Source organism: Henckelia pumila, chromosome 2 (genome assembly GCF_033568475.1).
Source record: "Henckelia pumila isolate YLH828 chromosome 2, ASM3356847v2, whole genome shotgun sequence".
Lineage (NCBI taxonomy): Eukaryota > Viridiplantae > Streptophyta > Magnoliopsida > Lamiales > Gesneriaceae > Henckelia > Henckelia pumila.
Genome location: NC_133121.1, coordinates 183,711,608 through 183,734,314, shown reverse-complemented (window position 1 = coordinate 183,734,314; position 22,707 = coordinate 183,711,608). Strand labels below are relative to the sequence as shown.

General features: G+C 32.9%; 1 protein-coding gene across 1 annotated transcript; it reads right to left on the bottom strand.

The window, feature by feature from the left end:
• Positions 1-3,992: 3,992 nt before the first annotated feature.
• On the bottom strand, positions 3,993-10,429 carry LOC140882964 (alpha-xylosidase 1-like). The gene is made up of 3 exons (XM_073289235.1): positions 10,172-10,429; positions 8,966-9,657; positions 3,993-5,979 (listed from the first exon to the last, which is right to left on the bottom strand). The coding sequence occupies exons 1-3, from the start codon at positions 10,414-10,416 to the stop codon at positions 4,082-4,084; spliced, it is 2,835 nt and encodes a 944-aa protein (XP_073145336.1). The 5' UTR covers positions 10,417-10,429; the 3' UTR covers positions 3,993-4,081.
• Between the last annotated feature and the right edge of the window lie 12,278 nt (positions 10,430-22,707).

Genomic DNA, 22,707 nt, shown 5'->3' with positions numbered 1-22,707 from the left:
CAAAATGAAGTTCTGAGAAAACAAGGAACCCAACGAATTCTCTCCCTAAAAAGCCCGATCAACCAATCATTATTTTGCAATTCATACATATCAAGTAGAAAACCAACCCTGTTCGAACTCATGTGCACTTTGTGATTCATACATGCACCAATTCATGTATAGATGAGAATATGGAAGCCTTTTGAGAATGATATCCAAATTTTTCAAGTAATTTTTTTATGTATATGCCATAAACACCACCTATGTTTTGTGTTAGGAAATACTACTTCTATGGCATTCTGCATTGCCCTGTCTTGATCAGTGATTATCCCCCGAGGTGTCTAAAATTTCATGCACTCTAGCCATATCTTAAAAAACCATACAAATTTCTTTACATCCTCATTATAAAGTATAATTTTACACCGACGAAAGGAGCAAATGACATGTCGTACTTATTAGTTAAGTACATTGTATCAAAAGTCACTACATCCCCAAATTCCTTATATGCTTGCCTACTTCTATTATCTGCCCAAAATACATTCTTTAATCAACCCTCATCATCCAAATCCAAGCTAAAGAATGAACCAGGACAAAGTGACTGCATTTTGGAGAAATAAGCTTGAAGAGCAGCCGCATCTCCCTCTCCAAGTCTTAATTTCCTGACCTTATCAATATAATTTCGCCAATCTTTTTCAATAAAAGTCATATTCTCATATCCACCTTTTTCAACAACAACTGAGTTATAAATTTTATGAAGAGGAATACATGCTATATCGTTCACCTGTAGTTGTCGTTTTACTTGAGCATTTAGCTGACGAAAGCATCAAAATACTCGGATTTGGATGGACTAATTAGGTGATTGTGCTCGAGATAAACACCGGTAATTCTCCATACTCTAGTAGCATCTGAACAAGCTGACAACCTAATTAGCTTTACAACATGTTTGACTGTTTGGTTGGGGCTAGGGGTGTTCATTCGTTCCGAACCAAACCGAGCCGAACCGAAATTTCGGTTAACCGAACTGAAATTCACCGAAAATCCGAACCGAAAATCAAACCGAATTTAACGGTTCGGTTCGGTTAAAAACCGAATTTTTTCGGTTTTTCGGTTCGGTTTTCGGTTTAACCGAATTTATATTTATTATATTTATTTCATATTTAATTATTAATAAAAAGTAAAAAAATAATTAAAAAAATAAATAAACAAAAAAATCGATTTCGGTTCGGTTCTGTGAACCGATAAAAAAAACCGAACCGAATTGAATTTTCGGTTCGGTTTTCGGTTCAAACCAAATTTTCGGTTTTGGCTCGGTTCGGGCGGTTAGCCAAACCATGAACACCCCTAGTTGGGGCTTCAGTGTAGTGCTTGTATTACTACTTCTGCAACCTTCTCGGCTACATGTGAATGCAATAAACGTAACAAACCCTTTGTTATTTTTCTGTGAATTTTTTTTCCTAACTGAAAAATCAACATGATAGGCATATCTCTTGTAAAATTCAATGACTGCATTCTCATTTTTAAATTTCATCCCAACCTTGGGCTCAATCTCACTATCAACGGACCCAGAATTTTTAAAATACCCGGGTTAAAATTTTAAACTCTAGAGTTGTTTAACATTTTGAATCGAACCACCCGGGCTAATTTCAAATTAATCCAAAATTTTTCAAAAGTAATATATACAAAATTTTAAAATTTTCCGGACCACCCGGGCTAAAGCCCGGGTAGCAGTACACTTGGGTCCGCCCTTGACTATCATCTACAAATAACGGTGCATCATTCATTAAACCACCATCTACTGGCTCAATCTCACTATCTCCTACAAATAAAGGTGCATCATTCAGTCAACCACCATAGGCTGAATTTAAAACACCTAAAAAAAACAAATATTTTTGGAATTTTACAATTACATTATTTTATCAAATTCAAACCCCTAAAAATGCAATATCCGTATCATATTTATTTTAGGATTTTTAAGAAACTATTAAATTCAAACCTCCTTTTGTCATTATCTTCAATTTAAATCCATAAAAATGCAATAGAAATGAGATGAGAGAGAGAGAAGAGATATGTTTCATCTCTCTCCCACATCTCCATGTTTCATCTCTCTCCTATATATAACTTCCAACCTTTTAATTTATTTCCACATCTCCATCTTTCATCTCTCTCCCACGTCTACAAAACATTTTTTTCCCACAAAGTAGAAAAGAATTGAATCGTCCAATTCTGAAAGCCAAAATATCAAGTAAAGATCGAAAGTCTCTTCTTCAATGCAAGGTGTGTTGCTACTGTTTTGGTGTTTTCTTTTCCGTATCTCAATCGGATTTTTATGCTTCATTATAGTGAATTTTTTTGATTTCTTATCATCTATCTAAATTTTTTCTACAATTGGTGTGAAAGATGAGACTCATGGTTTCTAGAATTTACAAATATCAATTCACATGTAGGTTAAATGCCGATTATATTCGTGGGCTTAGTGGTCAGGAGACTCAGGACCCGAATGTCTTGGGAGAGGTAATAAATCATTTACAATTCACTATTTTGTATTTCCATAATTTAATTTTCTGATATAATGTTTTTTCCCTCTATATCCTATTCTATGTACTTAGATTTGTTGAGGATTAGAATGACATTTATGATTTGTTATTAGATATTCAATTTTCTTTATCGTGTTCTTATCAAGTTTTTATGGGTTTTTTTAAGAAAATTTTAATTTTTTTAACTTCAGTTTTCTTTATCATAGTTTTTTTTTATTTTGTGGTCAAATTTGATTTGAAAGTAAATAGTTTGGAGATAGATTTAATGATTTTACTTCCGAAAATAAAACTTATAATGAGATGTACTATTTAATATGTCAAACACTGTATGCCATATAAAAAATCAATATATATTAAATTAATCAATATATATTAAATTATACATCACATTTTATTTGTTACACACGCATAGCGTGTGCCACTGCCGCTAGTATATATAAAGCAAGAGGGATGAATAATAACTGTTTTTTTGGTGAAGCTTTCTTTCTTAATTCCAAATCTACCCTTTTATACATTAATTTCTAAACATATTTGATTTTGTAGAGATGCTTAATTTCTCATATTTTATATAAAAAATTATTTTACTAAATCTTATATCATATTTATTTATTTTTTTAAATTGAAATTTTCAAATATATATATATATGTGCAAACATATTATGTTTCACACACAACGTGTGTGCTCGGTTGTTAGTATATATTGTGCACATGCATTTAATTATTTAATCAGATATGTATAATCTAAATTATAGACCAGAAATATATGATGTTAATTAGTGGAATCTGGATTAATGTCCAGAAATTGTAAAAACACACTAGTTGAAAAAACAAATAAAACGATCCAAACCCTTAGAAAAATTAACATTTTTCGTTGGTTCTTCTACAGTCACACAACATTAATTCTCCTAGTCCTAACTTGTAACGTATTTCGTTAAGTAGCCATCCGATTTGCGGTTTTTGTCTTTCTTGAATTAATATGAGGCAGTGACTATTTAAGCATACAAAATTAGAGCGAGAAATTATATCAACAACGAGAAATAGATACACAAATCATTGTTACGACATTCGAACAGATGAAAAGTTAATACGCTTATAAATTCTGCAGTGTGGCCGAAAACTTCAGAGGGAAATTCCCCTTATTTGAACAGAATACAGAAGCCAAGAATACTAAAAGCATCCATGCATGAATTCACAACAATTAACTAAACAAAATAAAACAAATCCAAATCAAGAGTATTCAACAAAAATATAGTAAATTATACTCACCGAAACTACGATAATGATCTATCTCAGTCTTCACGAAAAGAGAAGAGGGATCTTGTGCGTAGCCTTCGTGTTAGGGTTAAACATAAATCTTTTCAGTCTCTATGGGCCTTGTAAAAGAAGAGTAGTAAAAGAATTGAAAAAAAGTCAAAATATCGCCAGAAATTGTTACAATCCAGCTGGAGAGATTTTGAGGAGAAGATTTGTAATCCTCTTTATAATTCTATTTGTACATGTAGCATTGTTCAATAATAAAATACAAATTTTGAAAATATAGAATGGTTTAAATATAAATTATCCCAAAATCACAGCTTCCCTTCATTCTTTGACCAGTCCACTTTCCAAGACATAGCAAAATTCTTCCCCACAAGCAATTCCAACCCTGTAATCTGCACCATAGCACTCTTCATATAATTATCACCTTCCAATTTCTCCGGAAATTTATGCTCTGTTGACACAAACTCAACCTTAGAAGTATCCACATCAACGTCTCCATCGATTTCGAGCTCGAATTGGGACCTGAATCCATGCAATCCCAGTACAATTATCTTCTCAATGATCCAGCCATTTTGTAAAGCAAACTTGCCTTGTTGAACACTAGACCACATTTTCACCAGCCCGTTACCGATAGTCGCACAGAATTCAACGTACGACGAATAACCGTCACCTAGATCCATCTCGGGACGTTCATCATCGTCGAGGAAAAGATTCCCTCTAGACTCTGCCGAGGTTGCACCAAGTGGGAAAGACACAACAAGTGTAAAAGGTGTCATTCTTGCTTCTTTAGAGATCATCCCGCCTCGTTGCATCGGTATGATCGCGTTTTGATACAAGTGCACGTTGATCACATGTAGAGGTGCATCGAGAGTCAAGAAATGGGACTTCTTCGAAACGACTACTTCGGTCATGTCGAAAAGATTGTACCAAGTACCAGGGGGGAAAAGAGCTTTCACCACTGTCGATTTCTTTGTCAATACCGGAGACACCATCACACTGCTTCCCAGCAAGAATTGAGTGCTCAATCCATATAGTTCGGCTTCGTTCTTGAACGTAAAGAACAGGGGACGAGCAATAGGCGATCCACTCGTATGAGCCTCGTAGTTTAATGTATATAGATAAGGAAGAAGTTTGTATCTCATTCCTAACGCATTTCTTGCTGATATTGCCACTGATTTCCATCGGTAAAGCTCTTGCCTCGGGGAATAGAAGTTTGCGTGATCGCGCGAGAAGGGATAGAAAGCACCGAGCTCGATCCAACGGTTGCAAAGCTCTTCAGTTGGGGCTGGATAGAATCCACATATGTCCGAACCAACCATAGGAACACCAAAGATGCCAAAATTCAACATAGTGGAAATTGAGTACTTTAAATCCTTCCAAGTCCCCTTGTTATCCCCTGTCCAATGTGCAGCATAATGTCCCGAACCGACGAATGTAGAACGTGTTAGTATGAAGGGGCGTTTGCGTTCCCCGTCGAGTCCTAGAAGAGCTCTATGTGTAGCAATTGCTTGAGAGAAACCATATAGACTATGTGCATCATACTCCAAGACTCCGTTATGGTGATATGCACTGGTTGCTATGGTTTTGTAGCCTATAGGAACTTGTGATCCGGAGGCGTTTATCTTATAAGGAGGATCGTCCCACCTCGTTTTCGTTATGTTCTTGCAATCCAGGCAACAAATCCAACCTTTTTCAGTTTTATTGGGGCAAATCCTCCCTTCTGGTAGAGTACACAAGCCATTGCAAAAATTTGAAACTTCATTCATATCAATCCAGAGACCATCCACCGGTACAAGTTGGTGGAAACGTCGAATTTCGTCGCCCCACCAGTCGATTGTTTTCGGGTTCAGAAAGTCCGGGAAGTTGACAGCTCCAGGCCAGACTTGTGCTACATAAGGCTTGCCTTCATACTTGATGAAGACATCATTTTCGATTCCTCTTTGATAAACGCCGTAACTCTTGTTTACACCGATTCCGGGGTCGATTATGACTATATATTTCATGCCTTGAGCATGGATTTTCTCCAAGAATGCATAGAGCTTTGGGTGAGGGTAACTTGTGGGACTAAGGGTGAAGTCCTTGTGACCATCCATGTGATCATCGTCGTTCCAGATCACATCGAGCGGGATTTTTGCCTTCCTGTAGTTTTCGACTACGTCTTCCACCACCGATAAATTGCGGTATCCCCATCTGCATTGATGGAATCCTGTGGCACCATGTGAGAAATGAGTGTGTGAAAATTATGTAAATTTTTTATGTGATTTTATAGGCCATTGGTTTCTAAAAAACCAAATGTTTATAGGTCATTTATCCAGTCGATCATGAATAGAAATATGTCCATGTACAGGACTTGTTACATAGTTTTGCAGCTCAATTAACGATGCGAATTCCATTATGTTTTTATTTTAAAAAGGCAGTATAAATATTAGGACGTGTTCAATAACTTTCTTTGGGTAATGATATATATCCTATCTTTAAGAATACACTACACGTAGGATTTATTGATTTTTCGGTGAAACATATCTCAATTATCAAATGCACCTTTATGATAATAGAGTATAAAGGGTATAGGGTAGCTTGAGATTTCCCTCCTTTTTTTTTCCTAAGTCAACTCACCTTCAACAAAAGGACGTGCGATTGAAGAAATTTGTAGTTATTCAAAAATGAAAAAACAAAATTTAATAATAATAATAATAATAATAATAATAATAATAATAATAATAATAATAATAATAATAATAATAATCCATATCCGAATGTATAAATTATAAAAGGAATTCTCGTCAAAAAAATTATAAAAGGAATCTAATAGATTACAAAAACGAAAACAAAAACAAAATAGAATTGAAATCCAAACTTCCTAGTTGAGTCTATTATCAAATCATAAACTTAAAAATAAAAAATAAAATAAATAGGAGAAAACACAAAATATTCGAGGCCTAAAAAGTGAAGTTTGCCCAAAAACCACGACACTTTGTGCCCAACTGACGACTCTTGTTTATTGGCCCATTTCACCCAAACACTATTGTCTTTGTTCAAATATAAACCATATTTTGTTTTTCACACATATTAAAAATATATAAATTTATTATTTTATCCTTGCTGGATGAATGCATAAATGTATAGTGTATAATAAAAAATAGATATTATTTTAAATAAGAGTATATAAGTAAAAAAAAAAACTACACCCAAGTATAATTATACTTGGCTATATATATATATATATATATATATATATATATATATATTAATTTTCAGCTGTCCAACCATTCCTGCCCAACTCGTCCTCGACCACTAAAATCCACTATCGGGTTTTAGTTGTTTTTTTTAAAAAAATTCGTATTACTAAAATCCACTATCGGGTTTTAGTTGTCGGGGACGAGTTGGGTATCATTGGTTAGGCAGTTGAAAATTTATATATATATATATATATAATAAAAAAAGTACAACCAAATATTTACAAATATTTGAGAGGCCCCAATTCGAAAAAGTCAACTCCCATTGCATCGCATCGCATCGCATCATCACAACGAAAATCATTGAATCGTAACATACTTGGAATCGAACAAATCGATATGTCGATAGTGTCCAAATTAGATAGGAATAAAAAAAAATTTAGTACAATATCATAATGAGACATGGAAAAAAAACGAAAAGGAAAAAAAAACTGATATTCAATGAATCATCCAAGCTATAATAATTCATGTAGGGAAGCAATTTAAGGCCGGTTGGTTAAGAACACGTTTCCCAGCGGGCCATGAAAATTTTAGAGACGGCCCGACAAAAGATTTCTTTTCACAGCATCAATATTAATTGTACCCATCATGCCAGTGAATCCATATGAAGCGACACAACAAATTTTTTTTTTTTTTAGTTTTTTTTTTTTTTACTGTGAAGCGACACATCATTTAATTTAAAATCACATGAATCCACAATTTTTTAAAAAAAATCCTCAAAAAGCATTTCCTAACCACCCAACAATATTATCTGATTGATTGGCCCTTGGGATCGTATGTGAAAGTGCCTACGCTGCATTAATCTAGTGCCTCTCGAGTTCTAATTAGAATAGATATTGCCGACCTGTTTGTGCTCTTGCAAGAAAGACTAAAAAAGAAGGTTTTACTCTGTTTAAATTAAAATTTAGCGAATTATCGACCAAAAGTCAAAACATACCAATTTACAAGAAAATTCTAAAATTTCCTACATTTTATTTAGGTATACAGATAAATTTTATTCCAGACAAAATTAGGTTTAATCTATGTAACAAGCTAGTTTTTAACTTTAACTCTATATAAAATTTAGCGAACTATCGATCAAATGCGAGGATGTTGAATATGATCATTCTTTGCATCTAAAAGCGCTACTAATTAGTAGCATGTAATATTTATTTCATACAAATTCATATGAAATCGTATCATGGATCAGTTTTGTGAAATCAATCTCTTACTCTACTCATGAAAAAAAATTAACATCTTATGCCAAAAGTATTTTTTTCAATACAAACGTAGATTAGCTCAACTCGTTTCACATACATGTATATATAGATAGATAGGTCCAACAGACACCTTTTTGTTTGATCGTGTTCTTCATAGCTAGTTGTTTAGTGATGGATTAGAATTTTTAGATGGACAATTTAATAAGAGTATAAGTTTAGGAATATAGTTCAAGTATAAGAGATGATTTCTCGTATTTAAGTACACCAATTAGAAGCTGACACGTATGCAATTGGATAAAAAAAACACTGAAAATAAAAAATTAGTGCACCAAAACCCACATCGAAAAAATTAATGGACAAAAATCCAAAAGATTAAATTAAGCTACTAGACCAAAAAACTTATTTTCTCAATTTATTTATTTACTTATGAAACTGAATTTATATGTATGTACCACAAATATTAAATTTCGAAAAAAAAATGACACATTTATTCAAAACAACATAGAGAGTTTTAGCCCAGGGGCTAAGGGAGAGGCCTTGGGACCAATTGGTTTTAATTCGATTCCCGCTAATGGCGGTTAGGTTTTTTAATTTATTTAGGTAGATTTAAGTAGTTTCGTCGAGATAAGCAAGTCTTGAGTACATGCTCAAGCCTCGTCGATTGTGCGGGTAATTTCAATACATTGTTATCGTGTAATTATAATATTGATGAAATATTGTACTTGTGCTCTAAAAAAACATAGAAGTTAAAGATTACCGAAAGCCCAGTAAGGCATGGGTGCCGGCCGGCCAATCAACGCCGTATACTGATCAACAACAGCCAAAGGTGAAGGACCCGCGAAGAAATACACATCCAAAACACCTCCAATCACTTTGTAACTCAACGAATCCCCTCTGTAAAACACGTCCATCCCATTACTGTTCAGCAGCAAAACTCCATGCGCAGACCCTTCTCCATCCACGTTTCTCAAGTCCATGTACACCGGATGCGACCCATATAGATCAGCATTGAGATTAATGGCGGATATATCCGTTGTGTATATAGTGCAAGGATCGTTCGGGGAGAGTTTTATCCCTTTGGGCTGCGTGTTCTCCCCCAGGCCGTAGATGGAAGCGTCTTTCGGCAGTTTCGTCGAGATTTCGAGGTATTGGTCTTTGAATACCAAGGAATTGTATGGGTCGGATTGGTCCGAGGCGGAGTCGAAGAGGGTTTGTTTGTTGGACTTTCTTGTGATGGAGAATGTGAATGGATCTGGTGTGTAGGAAAATATAAGCTCGTTTCCTGAATAATGTGAGGATTTTAGGACAGTGTGTGGATTGTTTGTTGCATTGGGGAGTTCTTGTTTCAATGGTGGAGGGATTTCTCTTGGTAGAAGATTGTAGGGGACCTCCCATCTTGGCTTTTCGGCGTCGGTGATATGAACCCTTAAGCGATCACTCGTTTCGTGCCTAGAAAAAGAAAGATTGCGTTTAGATCGAAGGATTTGAACATTTTATAAAAATTTGAAATGCTTTACAATAATGGTTACTAATAAACATAGTTACAAAAGTGTAAAGGTAAGAATTTCAACTCTATGGATATCGAAAGGTTGCGTTTAGATGGAAGGATTTGAACATTTTATAAAAATTTGAAATGTTTTACATTAATGGTTTCGAAAAAACACTCTCTCCCAAACACTACCTAATCCAGAGTTTTGATAATATAATAACTAGTCAAATTAAGTTCGGTTTTAACACAATAAATTAGTTATTTTCACATTTAGTCCAATTTGTTCCGGCTAGCTTACTAACATGGCCGGCACCGGATGTTACATACATCTGTGTCAGCACATTGTTGATATATCCGACGTACACTAGATATTCGAGGATAAATAATGATCATAGAGATGGACTAATTGAAATTTCGAAGAAACATGCAAAAGATAGAGGGAGAGGGGGGTGGGAATGTGTAATATGAACTCACTTGACATATAGCTGCAAGAGGGGAATATCAGGGCCATAAATGTTAGTTTTCTCCTTGACTTGAAGGAATCCCAAAATGCCGCCATCGGAGGATTCTTCAATGGAGATCAGACGATATCCTGCTCCGATTTTGGTCGGAGCAGAAGTGGAAGATGACTGAATGTTAAGAATACATAGAGTGGAAAGAAGCAGCAAAGTTCCAAGGAAAGAAGAAGACGATGATGGGGGAATAGAGAAACAAAGCATGGTGTATGATTGGTAGTTTAACTCAACTGTTTGGGGATTCTCTGTTATATATAACTTAGTAATCCACACGCAAAATTAAATTCGCGTGCATAAATAGTTTATATTACATTTTAAAAATAATAAACATTTTTTATGTTTTTAAATTGAAAAATAAATTTGAAATATTGTAGTTATAAGTGGCAAGAGACATTTTTGTCTATCTATTAATTTGAGCAATGTGGTTATTCTAAGGGGTTTATTATTATTATTATTATTATTATTATTATTATTATTTGAAAAGATGATCTCATGTTATTAAAATCAACAAGAACTCAAGTCTTGAATTACAAAATCAATCAACCAAAAAAGAAAATTCCCGTGACACCAAACAAAAGAGTCTGGGGGGAGCAAATAGCAAAAGAGGCAAGTGAATGAGCAACGGGTTTAGGAAAAATTAATTATTAGAACATATATACATATTTTAAAATTTTTAAAATTGTGATATTTTTGTATATATTAGTGTCTTTATAACAAAATTATTCTTAGAGAAATTTTTTTTGTATTCTTTTGATGTAATATTTGTACAATTCTCATGTGATTCATGATCACATCTAATACGTTTTTTGCCATTTTATTTTCAATTTTTTCCAATTTTTTTGGGACGTGAGAACCCGTAACCGCTATCTTTCACTGCGTACTCGGTAAATCCCCGAACTAACACGATAACTTGCAACTTTATCAGGTAAACCGCATTAGGCAAACCTTGTGCGACAAGCTATCCAAGAAGGTGTTGGTAGGAAGAATAAAACTTTTGATCTCTAGCCAAGCGCTCACCTACTCTATCAACTCGGATATCCCTATGAGCACTTTTTTTCCCACTTTTGGTCCTATTATTGGTGAAATTTTATTTTCAATCTTATAAATTGGATTTTTTTTTTCATTTTTGGTCATGCTATGATAAATTTTCATCTGTAGTAGCTTGTTACAATGAATTTTTATTTTTAGTCGTGTATCTTGTATATTTTTTTCATTTAAATACTATGTTATTTTCATTTTGATTTTTTTAGCGGGTCTATTGTATTTTTCGATCATAAAAAGATCGAAAATGAAAACAAATACAAGTTAAAGGACCAAAAATGAAAACAATATACAAGATACAGGACTACAAATGAAAATTCATCGTAATAAGACAAAAAAAACTTGAAAGTTATATGACTAAAAATATAAGTTCACACACAAATTATATTAGTAAAACTAAAATTTGAACAATTTGACGACCAAAAGCTACCAGGAAAATTTTATACGGTTTTTAAATAGATTATATCAATAAATGGCTAATATGATCGTATACAATTTTGAAGATATTTTTATATTTATCCTGAAATATATGGAATACAACGGCTTATATATTGTTGAAATGTATTAAATTATTTGATTGATAAAAAAAAATAATAATAGAGCTATCCGACTAAAGGCATGACCTGTTTGCATCTGGCATGTGAATATAATTTTATTTCGGGTCCCAAAATATAAGACCCTTTTTTTGGGGGGCCCCTTAATTTTAAATGACAATATCATTAATTATTGAATCAAGTGTCTTACAAATGCAATACCTTTGTCTCTTTTAAAATGCATAATTTATTTGGCTGTGTTGAAAATATATATAAATATATATTATTATTTATTGTTGAATGTTGAAGGTTGAAAGTTGAAAATTGAGTTGTAAAATATTGAAAATTAGTGTGTGATGATGTAATTAATGATGTATTAATTTTTGACTAATCTCCAATTGAGATCTATAAATAGGTCTCTCCATTTGTGTAGAAAAACACAATTGTGAAGAGAGAAAAATTTTATAAAGTGTAGAATTTGATAAATTTTGAGTTTTTGAGTTTTTACTTTTTACCGTAAATTTTTACTTTTTCACAACACGTTATCAGCACGATCGCTCGAAGGTTCTCTATATTTTCCGACGCTCCAAAATACAAGAAGAAGTCAAAAATATTCAACAAGTAAGAATTTTTATTTTACTGTTTATATATTTTTATTGTGTATATATTAATATATAATATCATGTTATGAAAAAATAAGTTTTTTTCAAAACTTGTTATAAATCCTGGGAGGATGTTAAGACGACATCCCACACTCCCGGTAAGGGATACGACAAGTATAAAAGCCTCTAAGGTTTTTAAACAATAACGTGATATATATTTATTATGTATATATATTAACTATATTAATATATATTTCATGTTATTATATAAAAGGTTGTCTATGACACTGACCTTATAATAACGTGATATGATATATTATTGTGTATTTATATACTAACCATATTTGTATAATCTCATGTTATTATATAAAAGGTTGTCTACGACACCGATCTTATAATAATGTGATATGATATACTATACCTGACTTTATACTAACTATATTGGTATAATTTCACAACATTATATAAAAAGCTGTCTACGACACTGACCTTATAATAATGTGATATGATATACATAATTATTTAATTATGATTATCATTATATGCATTACATGATTATCACGAATTTTTATTCAACACATACTCAATTTTTTCTTTACCCCCAACGGTCACAAACGGTAACAAAACGGCTAGTTTTTGCCCTATAAATATGTTCACTCAAACTCATTTTCAATCACACCAAATTCATTCTTTCTCTCAAAATATTTTATCCTCGGTTTTTTCGAAGATGGAGATGATGACATTTATAAGGATATTTTTCATAACGACTATGATCATCATGCTCACGAGTCTTTTACTCACCAGCGATTTTCCAACACATATTTTTTCTCTATTTGTATACGCACTTGTAATTTACGTTCTTCCATTATTTTGTATTGTCATATTTATGAAAATTAACTAATAAAATGCATTGTTATTTTCTAGTACCACCATGTCGAACTTGGCGAAACTCGAATTCATTGCACTTGATATAACCGGAAAGAATTATATGCCATGGACCCTCGATGTAGAAATGCATCTCGAGTCATTGGGTCTTAACGAAACTATCAAAGAAAATAACATATCATCCTCACAAGATAAAGCAAAAGCGATGATATTTTTACGCAGACATCTTGATGAGGGGTTGAAATGTGAATATTTGACCGAAAAAGACCCAATGATTTTGTGGAAAGGGTTAAAAGAACGTTTTGAGCATATACGGGAAGTTATACTTCCGACCGCACGAGATGAATGGAATACTTTAAGATTCCAAGATTTTAAAAAGGTGAGTGATTATAATTCTGCGATGTATCGAATTGTCTCACAGCTGAAATTTTGTGGGCATAATATTACTGAGATGGAAATGCTTGAAAAGACATTTTCCACATTCCACGCATCAAATATAACTCTACAACAGCAATATAGAGTGCGTGGATTTTTAAGATACTCAGAACTCATCGCATGTTTACTCGTGGCGGAAAAGAATAATGAATTGCTCATGAGAAATCATCAGTCCAGACCTACTGGTTCAACGGCATTTCCTGAAGCAAATGTCGTAAGTAAAAATGAAAACCAAAATCAAAGATATAGACAAGATTTTGGTCGAGGTCGTGGACGAGGACGTGGGCGTGGACGTGGGCGTAGAAATGATCGCGGTCGTGGTCGAGGCCGTGGATTTGAAAATAAAAGAGATAGTTATTTCAATAACTCATCTCAAAGGAACGTCACGAACCACCCACAAAAGAGGCATCATGATAATACGGGTGAAAATGAAAATCATCCAAAAAGAACTGAGAGTGTTTGTTATAGATGTGGCACTCCAGGACATTGGTCAAGAACTTGTCGAGCCCCTGAGAATCTGTGTAAGCTCTATAAAGATTCAATAAAGGGGAAAGAAAAAGAGACCAATTTTACTGAAAACATTGACCATGCAAGTGGTTCAATGAATTTAGATGCTGCCTACTTTTTGAATGATTTCGAAGATATTGATTAAATGTACTGGTGGGAAAAGAATGTAACAATGTAATTTTTATATTGTAAAACATATTATATTTTGCATGTATTGTTTTATTCTGCAATTAAATTGTAACATATTATAATTTGCATGTATCTTTCTTAATTCATTTTATTGCATATTGTTTTTGAAGATCATTATGGAAAATGCTATGATCAAAGATGGAAATAATGCACTGGAAGTTTGCATACCAGATAGTGGTACAACGCACACTATCCTCAGAAATGAAAAATATTTCTTGGAATTAAAACCAACAAAAACAATGGTGAATACAATATCAGGTCCTGTAGACTTGATTGAAGGATGTGGCAAAGCACAATTTTTGTTACCTAATGGTACAAAATTTTTGATAAATAGTGCTTTATATTCACCACGATCACAAAGAAATTTGTTGAGTTTTAATAATATATATTCTCATGGTTATGATACGGAAACAATAACCGAAGGAAATGAGAAATATATGTGTCTTACTACATATAAATCAGGAAAGAAATATGTAGTTGAGAAATTATCAATGCTCCCTACTGGATTGCATTATATACATATAAGTCCAATCGAATCAAATATGGTTATTGGAAATTCTTCAATACTAACAAATTGGCATGATCGATTGGGACATCCTGGTTCAATAATGATGCGAAGGATTATAGAAAATACAAGTGGTCATCCACTGAAAGACCAGAAGATCTTTCAGAATAATAAGTTTCAGTGTAAGGCATGTTCTCTGGGGAAACTTATTATAAGACCATCACCAGCTAAAATCCAAAAGGAATCACCCATATTTCTTGAACGTATTCAAGGTGATATTTGTGGGCCAATTCATCCACCATGTGGACCATTTCGATACTTTATGGTATTGATCGATGCCTCTAGCAGATGGTCACATGTATGTTTATTGTCCACTCGAAATGTGGCATTTGCAAAATTGATGGCTCAAATAATAAAATTGCGGAATCAATTTCCCGAATATACGATCAAGAAAATAAGACTTGATAATGCTGGAGAATTTACTTCCCAGACTTTTAACGACTATTGTATGTCGATGGGAATTACTGTTGAACATCCTGTAGCTCATGTTCATACACAAAATGGATTAGCTGAATCATTGATTAAACGTCTGCAGTTGATTGCTAGACCAATGATTATGAGAACGAAACTCCCTATTTCTATATGGGGACATGCAATTTTACATGCTGCTGCATTGATTCGCATCAGGCCAAGTGCATATCATAAACACTCCCCATTGCAGCTTGTATTTGGCAAAGAACCAGATATTTCTCATTTGAGAATTTTTGGATGTATGGTGTATGTGCCTATTGCACCACCTCAAAGAACAAAAATGGGACCTCAAAGAAAGAATGGTATTTATATCGGCTATGATAGTCCATCAATCATTAGATATCTTGAGGCTCAGACAGGCGATGTGTTTACAGCACGGTTTGCTGATTGTCATTTTGATGAAAATAACTTCCCAATGTTAGGGGGAGAAAAGAAACACATCGAAAAAGAAATCACATGGTATGTACCATCATTATTACATTTGGATCCTAGAACTAAACAATGTGATAAAGATGTACAGCAAATTGTGCATTTGCAAAGAATAGCAAATCAAATGCCAGATGCATTTGCAGACACAAAAGGGGTAACAAAATCATATATACCTGCTGTAAATGCCCCTGCTCGAGTTGAAATTCCAAAGAAACAAAATGAAGACATTCATGATGTCATAAAACGCCTGAAGCGTGGAAGGCCAATCGGTTCAAAGGATAAAAATCCTCGGAAAAGAAAATAAATAGAGAAAAATGATGATCAGAAAATAGAAAATGGTGTTCCAGAAGAAACACACGATGATGAAAATATTTTGTCAGAACCACAAACTGACGAGAATCATGAAATCTCTATCAATTATATTAATACTGGAAAAATATGGAACCGAAAGAATGTACAAGATATTGATGAGATATTTTCGTACAATGTGGCATGTGACATCGTAAATGAAGATAATGAACCAAAATCTTTTGGTGAATGCAAAACTCGAAAGGATTGGTCAAAATGGAAAGATGCCATCCAGGTTGAATTAAATTCGCTAAATAAACGTAGTGTTTTTGGACCTATAGTCCTTACACCTAAAGGTGTTAAACCTGTTGGGTACAAATGAGTTTTTATTCGAAAGAGAAATGAGAAAAATGAAATAGTGAGATATAAAGCTCGACTTGTTGCACAAGGTTTTTTTCAAAGACCTGGAATTGATTATGAAGAAACATATTCTCCTGTTATGGATGCAATTACGTTTCGGTATTTGATCAGTTTAGCAGTGTCTGAAAACTTGGACATGCGTCTAATGGATGTTGTTACAGCTTATTTATACGGATCACTTGATAGTGATATATACATGAAAATCCCTGAAGGATTTAAGATGCTAGAAGCACAAAGTTCAGAACCCAGAGAATTTTATTCTGTGAAATTACAAAGATCATTGTATGGATTAAAGCAATCCGGCCGAATGTGGTATAATCGGCTAAGTGAACACTTGATGAAAAAGGGATATGTAAATGATCCAATATGCCCTTGTGTTTTCATCAAGAAAACAACATCGGGATGCGTGATTATTGCTGTATATGTTGATGATTTAAACATCATTGGAACGAATAAAGAAATTCAAGAAGTGATGTTATACTTGAAGGAAGAATTTGAAATGAAAGACCTTGGAAAAACCAAGTATTGTCTTGGTTTACAAATTGAACAAAAAGAATGTGGAATTTTTGTTCACCAGTCTAATTATACAGAGAAGGTCCTTAAACGTTTCAATATGGATCAATCAAATCCTTTAAGTACTCCAATGGTTGTCAGATCATTGAATATAGAAAAGGATCCATTTCGTCCATGTGAAGATGATGAAGTTGTTCTTGGTCCTGAAGTACCATATCTAAGTGCCATTGGTGCCCTTATGTATCTTGCAAATTGCACTAGACCAGACATATCTTTTGCAGTAAATTTATTGGCAAGATTCAGTTCATGTCCAACGAAGAGGCACTGGAACGGAATTAAACATATATTCCGTTATTTACGAGGAACGACGGATTTGGGACTTTTGTATCCAAAAGATACAAATCAGAGAATAATTGGTTATGCTGATGCTGGATACTTATCTGATCCACATAAGGCACGTTCCCAAACCGGATATGTATTTACTCGTGGAGGCACTGCAATCTCTTGGCGATCACAGAAACAAACACTTGTTACAACTTCATCAAATCATGCCGAGATTATTGCACTACATGAAGCAAGCCGTGAATGTGTCTGGCTTAAATCAATGACTCGGCATATCCAAACTTCTTGCGGATTATCAGTGGACAAGAATCCAATCACACTGTATGAAGATAATGCCGCATGTGTTGCCCAAATGAAAGAAGGATACATCAAAAGTGACAGAACTAAACATATTCCTCCTAAATTCTTTGCATACACTCAAGAGCTGGAGAAGAATAAAGATATTGATATCTGTTACATTCAATCAAGTGAGAACTCATCCGATCTCTTCACAAAGGCACTTCCCACGGCGATATTCAGAAAACACATTTATAATATTGGGATGCGCAATCTACGAAATATGTGAAGAATCATTCATGTTGACATCAGGGGGAGTTTACGTGGCTGCACTCTTTTTTCCTTACTATGGTTTTTGTCCCAATGGGTTTTTCCTAGTAAGGTTTTTAACGAGGCAGTATACAACACGTAATGGAGATAGTCATTCTATCATGATCATCATCACAAGGGGGAGTGTTGAAAATATATATAAATATATATTATTATTTATTGTTGAATGTTGAAGGTTGAAAGTTGAAAATTGAGTTGTAAAATATTGAAAATTAGTGTGTGATGATGTAATTAATGATGTATTAATTTTTGACTAATCTCCAATTGAGATCTATAAATAGGTCTCTCCATTTGTGTAGAAAAACACAATTGTGAAGAGAGAAAAATTTTATAAAGTGTAGAATTTGATAAATTTTGAGTTTTTGAGTTTTTACTTTTTACCGTAAATTTTTACTTTTTCACAACAGGCTGACCATTTTTTTCAAATAGTTGTTGGCTAATTTTATTAGGCCAACCCACTTAATTAAATTCTTAAGTTATCGCTTAGTTTCGTGGATGAGATAAGATAAGGAATGTTACAAGTGTGATTAAAAAAAAAAAGAAAGATAAGGATAATATATAGTGTGATAAGTTTTATATTGTTTGATATTATTTTAAAATTGGGGACTAATTTTGTGAATTATATATGATGACTAAATGCCCTTACCATGTTTTAATTAATGAATATTCTTGAAATAACTGAATAGATAATTAAATATTTATAAAAGTACTTCATTAAAATAAATTTAATTGAACTATATTAATCAATAAAATATAAATTAATCAATAAAAATAAATTAGAAAATTTAAAACCATTCAAAGAGTTAGTAAATAAAAGTAAATTTTATATATATTTAAATTTATTTATATTTTCATTGTATTATTTATTTTTATGTTTGTAAAGAAAATATAATTTATGTTAATTATTTTTCTTTATATTATTTATTTTACTGATTAAACAAATGAATTGTTGTTTTTAAAAATAAATTTAAGAAAGAAAATTGTTATTAATACTCGAAAGATTTATTTAAAAATTTTAATAAAATAGAGTTCGACGATATTAATGATTTTATTTTTTAAAATAATAATTAAAATTAATGATTTTGAACGTTGAAAATAATAAAAATAATATAATGGAGTGAAAAAATAAGGCACCATTCTGGAATAATATGTTTGAATTTTGTTGCGGTCAAATCTCTATGGACAAGAGTCAAGACCACCTTTATTTTTTCAAAGTTTTTTTTTAAGTACACATACAATCGTGATCCAAATTATAACCATATAATGTATATGTCATTAAAAGCGGAACTTGAATGTGGACTCGAGACGTGCTTATCTCAAACAAAAAATTACAAAGAAAACTTCTAAAAGGGTGTTTGGCTAAACTTATTAAAAAGAGCTTATAAGCTCTTAGTGCTTAAAAACTGTTTTACGAGCTTATAAGCTATTAGAACTTATTTTAAAAATAAGTTGTTAAAGTGTTTGGGTAAACTTATTTTAAACAACTTAAAGATATTGATATGTTTGGTATTATAAGATCTTTTTATTGTCAAAATTACCAAAAAGGGTATAATTCAATGAAAATAAAATTTTGAGTTATACACATAGGAAAATATTTTTAGAATAAACATATATTAAAAAATAAATTTTTTTTAATATTTTACTTTAGAAAAATTTATGTAATTTGTAATTTTTTAAAAAAATAATATTTAATATTTAATGGGTGGAGGATATGATGGAGATTTATGAAAATATTCAATGATATTTTAGAGAGATAGAATATTAAAATAAGATCTTTTTGAAAAAAGTAACTCCCCCCTTATTTTTTTAAAAACAGCTTATAAGCTGTCAAACAACTTATTTTGACAGCTTATAAGATGTTTTTAAAAAATTTTTCCAAACAAAATTTGAGAGCTTAAAAGCTCAAAAACAGCTTATGAAAACTACCCGCAGTCAGCGAGAATCGAAATTGGGACCAAAGGGTGCTAGGATATAAACTCATGAGTCATGAGGTGCCAATCTCAATTCTCAAAAGGTTTGTCTATTGGGTGAGGTTGCCTCAGGGGTTTATAATTAATTCTTTATTAGTTTTATTATTCAATGTGAGACAATTGTAACATTGCCGACCCCTTGAGAAGCCGATGTCCGCGACGGCCCACTCTAGACAGCTTTCACTCACCTTTCAGTATTCAATACATGCATCCATACACCTTAATCTAGCCTATAATTTTTTTAATTATCGACACTGATCCGATGGTAGCCTTTTCTTGAGTCGCCTCTTTCGCTAAGTCGGCTCTCAACGAGAGTACCAAATGTTAGGTTATAAACCAATGAGGTGTTCATCCCAAAAGGTTGCCTATTGGATGGGTTACCTCAAGGGTTTATAACTAGCTAACTCTTCATTAGTTTTATTATTCAATGTGAGACAATTATATCAAGTGACCTCAAGACCTCAGCCTTAGTCATCGGGCTAAGGCCTCATCGGCTATTTTTTTCCAAGTTTTCGGAGGGAATAAACATAAATTTGTGGCATATCCTTATTACTGTGCGAAATGGTCCCGAAATGGTGAGAGTTATACCAAGGACAAAGAGGGATGTCTTCTATCTACAAATATAGTTTGTGATTTACAATTAAAAGCTATAAATTTAGGAGGTTGATTAACCCAACATGATGCTCAAACGGGACCGAGGTCATGACTCATGATTCATGATATAATATTCGAAGTTGCACGTGCTAATATAGCTTATGTATGTACACAGTTAAATTAAGAAATTGAAAGATTTGCACAAGTAATAATTAGAGACAAATACATGTTCTTTGGTACGTTTTTAATTAATTTGTATGATTATTTTTTTACTTAAAATTATTTATATATTTGGGAATTGGAGAATGTTGATGTGCAATAATTGTCCCTACTTAGTAGAGCGATCGAACCATGGTTCTTGGGTTGCTGTGCAGTTTAAAAGATTTGGGTTTTTGGGCTACTGTAATGTTTAAAAGATTTGAATTGCATTATTACTACCGGATACAATTTTTGGTAAAACGACAAATGCCGGATGTTACATGAACTTAAATATGATTTGACCTCATGACTTTGTCTCAAATTAAGATTTTGTCCGTCCCCCATCTGATTAAATTGTTAGAGCAGCATTTAATGATCCATCAAATTTTGTGGAACCTGAAGCTATAATTTATTCAATAATACGAGTTTGTTTCTTATAAATATGATTGATCGGTTATAATTACTCATTAGATAATCATATGAAAATATTTAAATTTGAGAATATTACATAGACGCATATATAGAGAGTCATGTACCAAAAATTTTCTATCCACGGAAAAGTGAACATGAGAATGGGACCAAAGTCGATCCTAAATGCTTTTGGGCATTAGCCGAACTTTCCTTAAAAAAATGCTGCTAAATGACTTAATTATAATGTGTGTTCATATTCTTTTTGTAACATCTCATACATTGTATCGAAATTAGTCTTTTCAGCGTGCTTATGTCCTGACTCATACGCACTCTAAAAAACTTTCCATGGGGTCACCCATCCCAAAATTGCCACAAGTCAAACACGTTTAACTTTTGAGTTCTTTCGTGATTAGCTCTCGAAAAAAAGATGTGCATTCTTGATATGAAAAGTATCTTACAAATATTTTAAGCACTTCTCCACCGTGCAATCTCATACCTACACACTTTCAAAATCCCACTCATTTCGGTACAGGATCGGTTAATTTATGTCCCCTTTTGTTCGTGCAACCTCTTGGCACCGACGATCGCTCATCGTCCTCTTATCAGCTCCGAGCGTCACATTTCCACCAGCTTCCACGCGCGTGGTTCATCCTCGAACCATACCGTACTAAGAGACATTGGCTATGATACTGAAAGAAACGTTGTTCGCAGTTTGTTAATAAAATAGTCAGTATTGTACTTGGTGTTGTAACACCAGAGACAACACGGTGCAGCGAAAAATAAAAGCGTAAAAAATAACACAAGTTAATAATTTTGCACGAGTATAAAAACTCGTGCGGGTGCCTTAGGGCTAAATATCACTAAAAAAAATAATATCAGTCTTACAAACCAATACTAGTGAGTTTACGAAAAATCATTAAATCTTAAATTTCTCAACAAGTTGAGAAATCAAACTTGCATCCGAAATAATCAGAGTATAAAATAAATAGATGCAAATCTCGTAAGCCTAAATTGAAGAAACAAACCTTTGTAGGAGAAAGTATTATAATTAGTTTATCTTGTGGGCAAGCAACACATGAACAATCGTTATGCAAAAGAATATGTTGTTTTTTTAAAGGGTGTTCACATGAGTTAATTATTCTTTTGCACATCATTGTTGCCCTAGGATGACCGAATCGATCATGCCATATTTTGAAGCTTTTTTGGTCAACAAACTTCTGGTTTGTGCTAGTGTTTGCTTTAAATTCTTTTATTATGGTAAAATTGATCCCAGAAATAAGTGCACATAACTTTTCTTTTATTTGCTTCTGGCCAGATATAATAGATGTAATGTAAATTTATTTAACATTATTCTCATTTAATGTTTCAATATGGTATCCATTTTGATGGATATCTTAAAAGTTGAGCAAATATCTAATGGATTTTCTAGCATAGAGTGCATTTCAATATATAAGCTTGTATCATTTGATAAAACGTGTTGTTATGATCACGTGCTT

What these genes read in the sequence shown, in the direction of transcription:
- LOC140882964 (XM_073289235.1), bottom strand. Translation starts at nt 10,416, where the DNA reads ATGCTTTGTTTCTCTATTCCCCCATCATCGTCTTCTTCTTTCCTTGGA. An exon ending in CTCTTGCAGCTATATGTCAA is followed by an intron (nt 9,658 to 10,171) that starts GTGAGTTCATAT and finishes TTCTTTTTCTAG; the next exon opens with GCACGAAACGAGTGATCGCT. An exon ending in CATGCCTTACTGGGCTTTCG is followed by an intron (nt 5,980 to 8,965) that starts GTAATCTTTAAC and finishes ATGGTGCCACAG; the next exon opens with GATTCCATCAATGCAGATGG.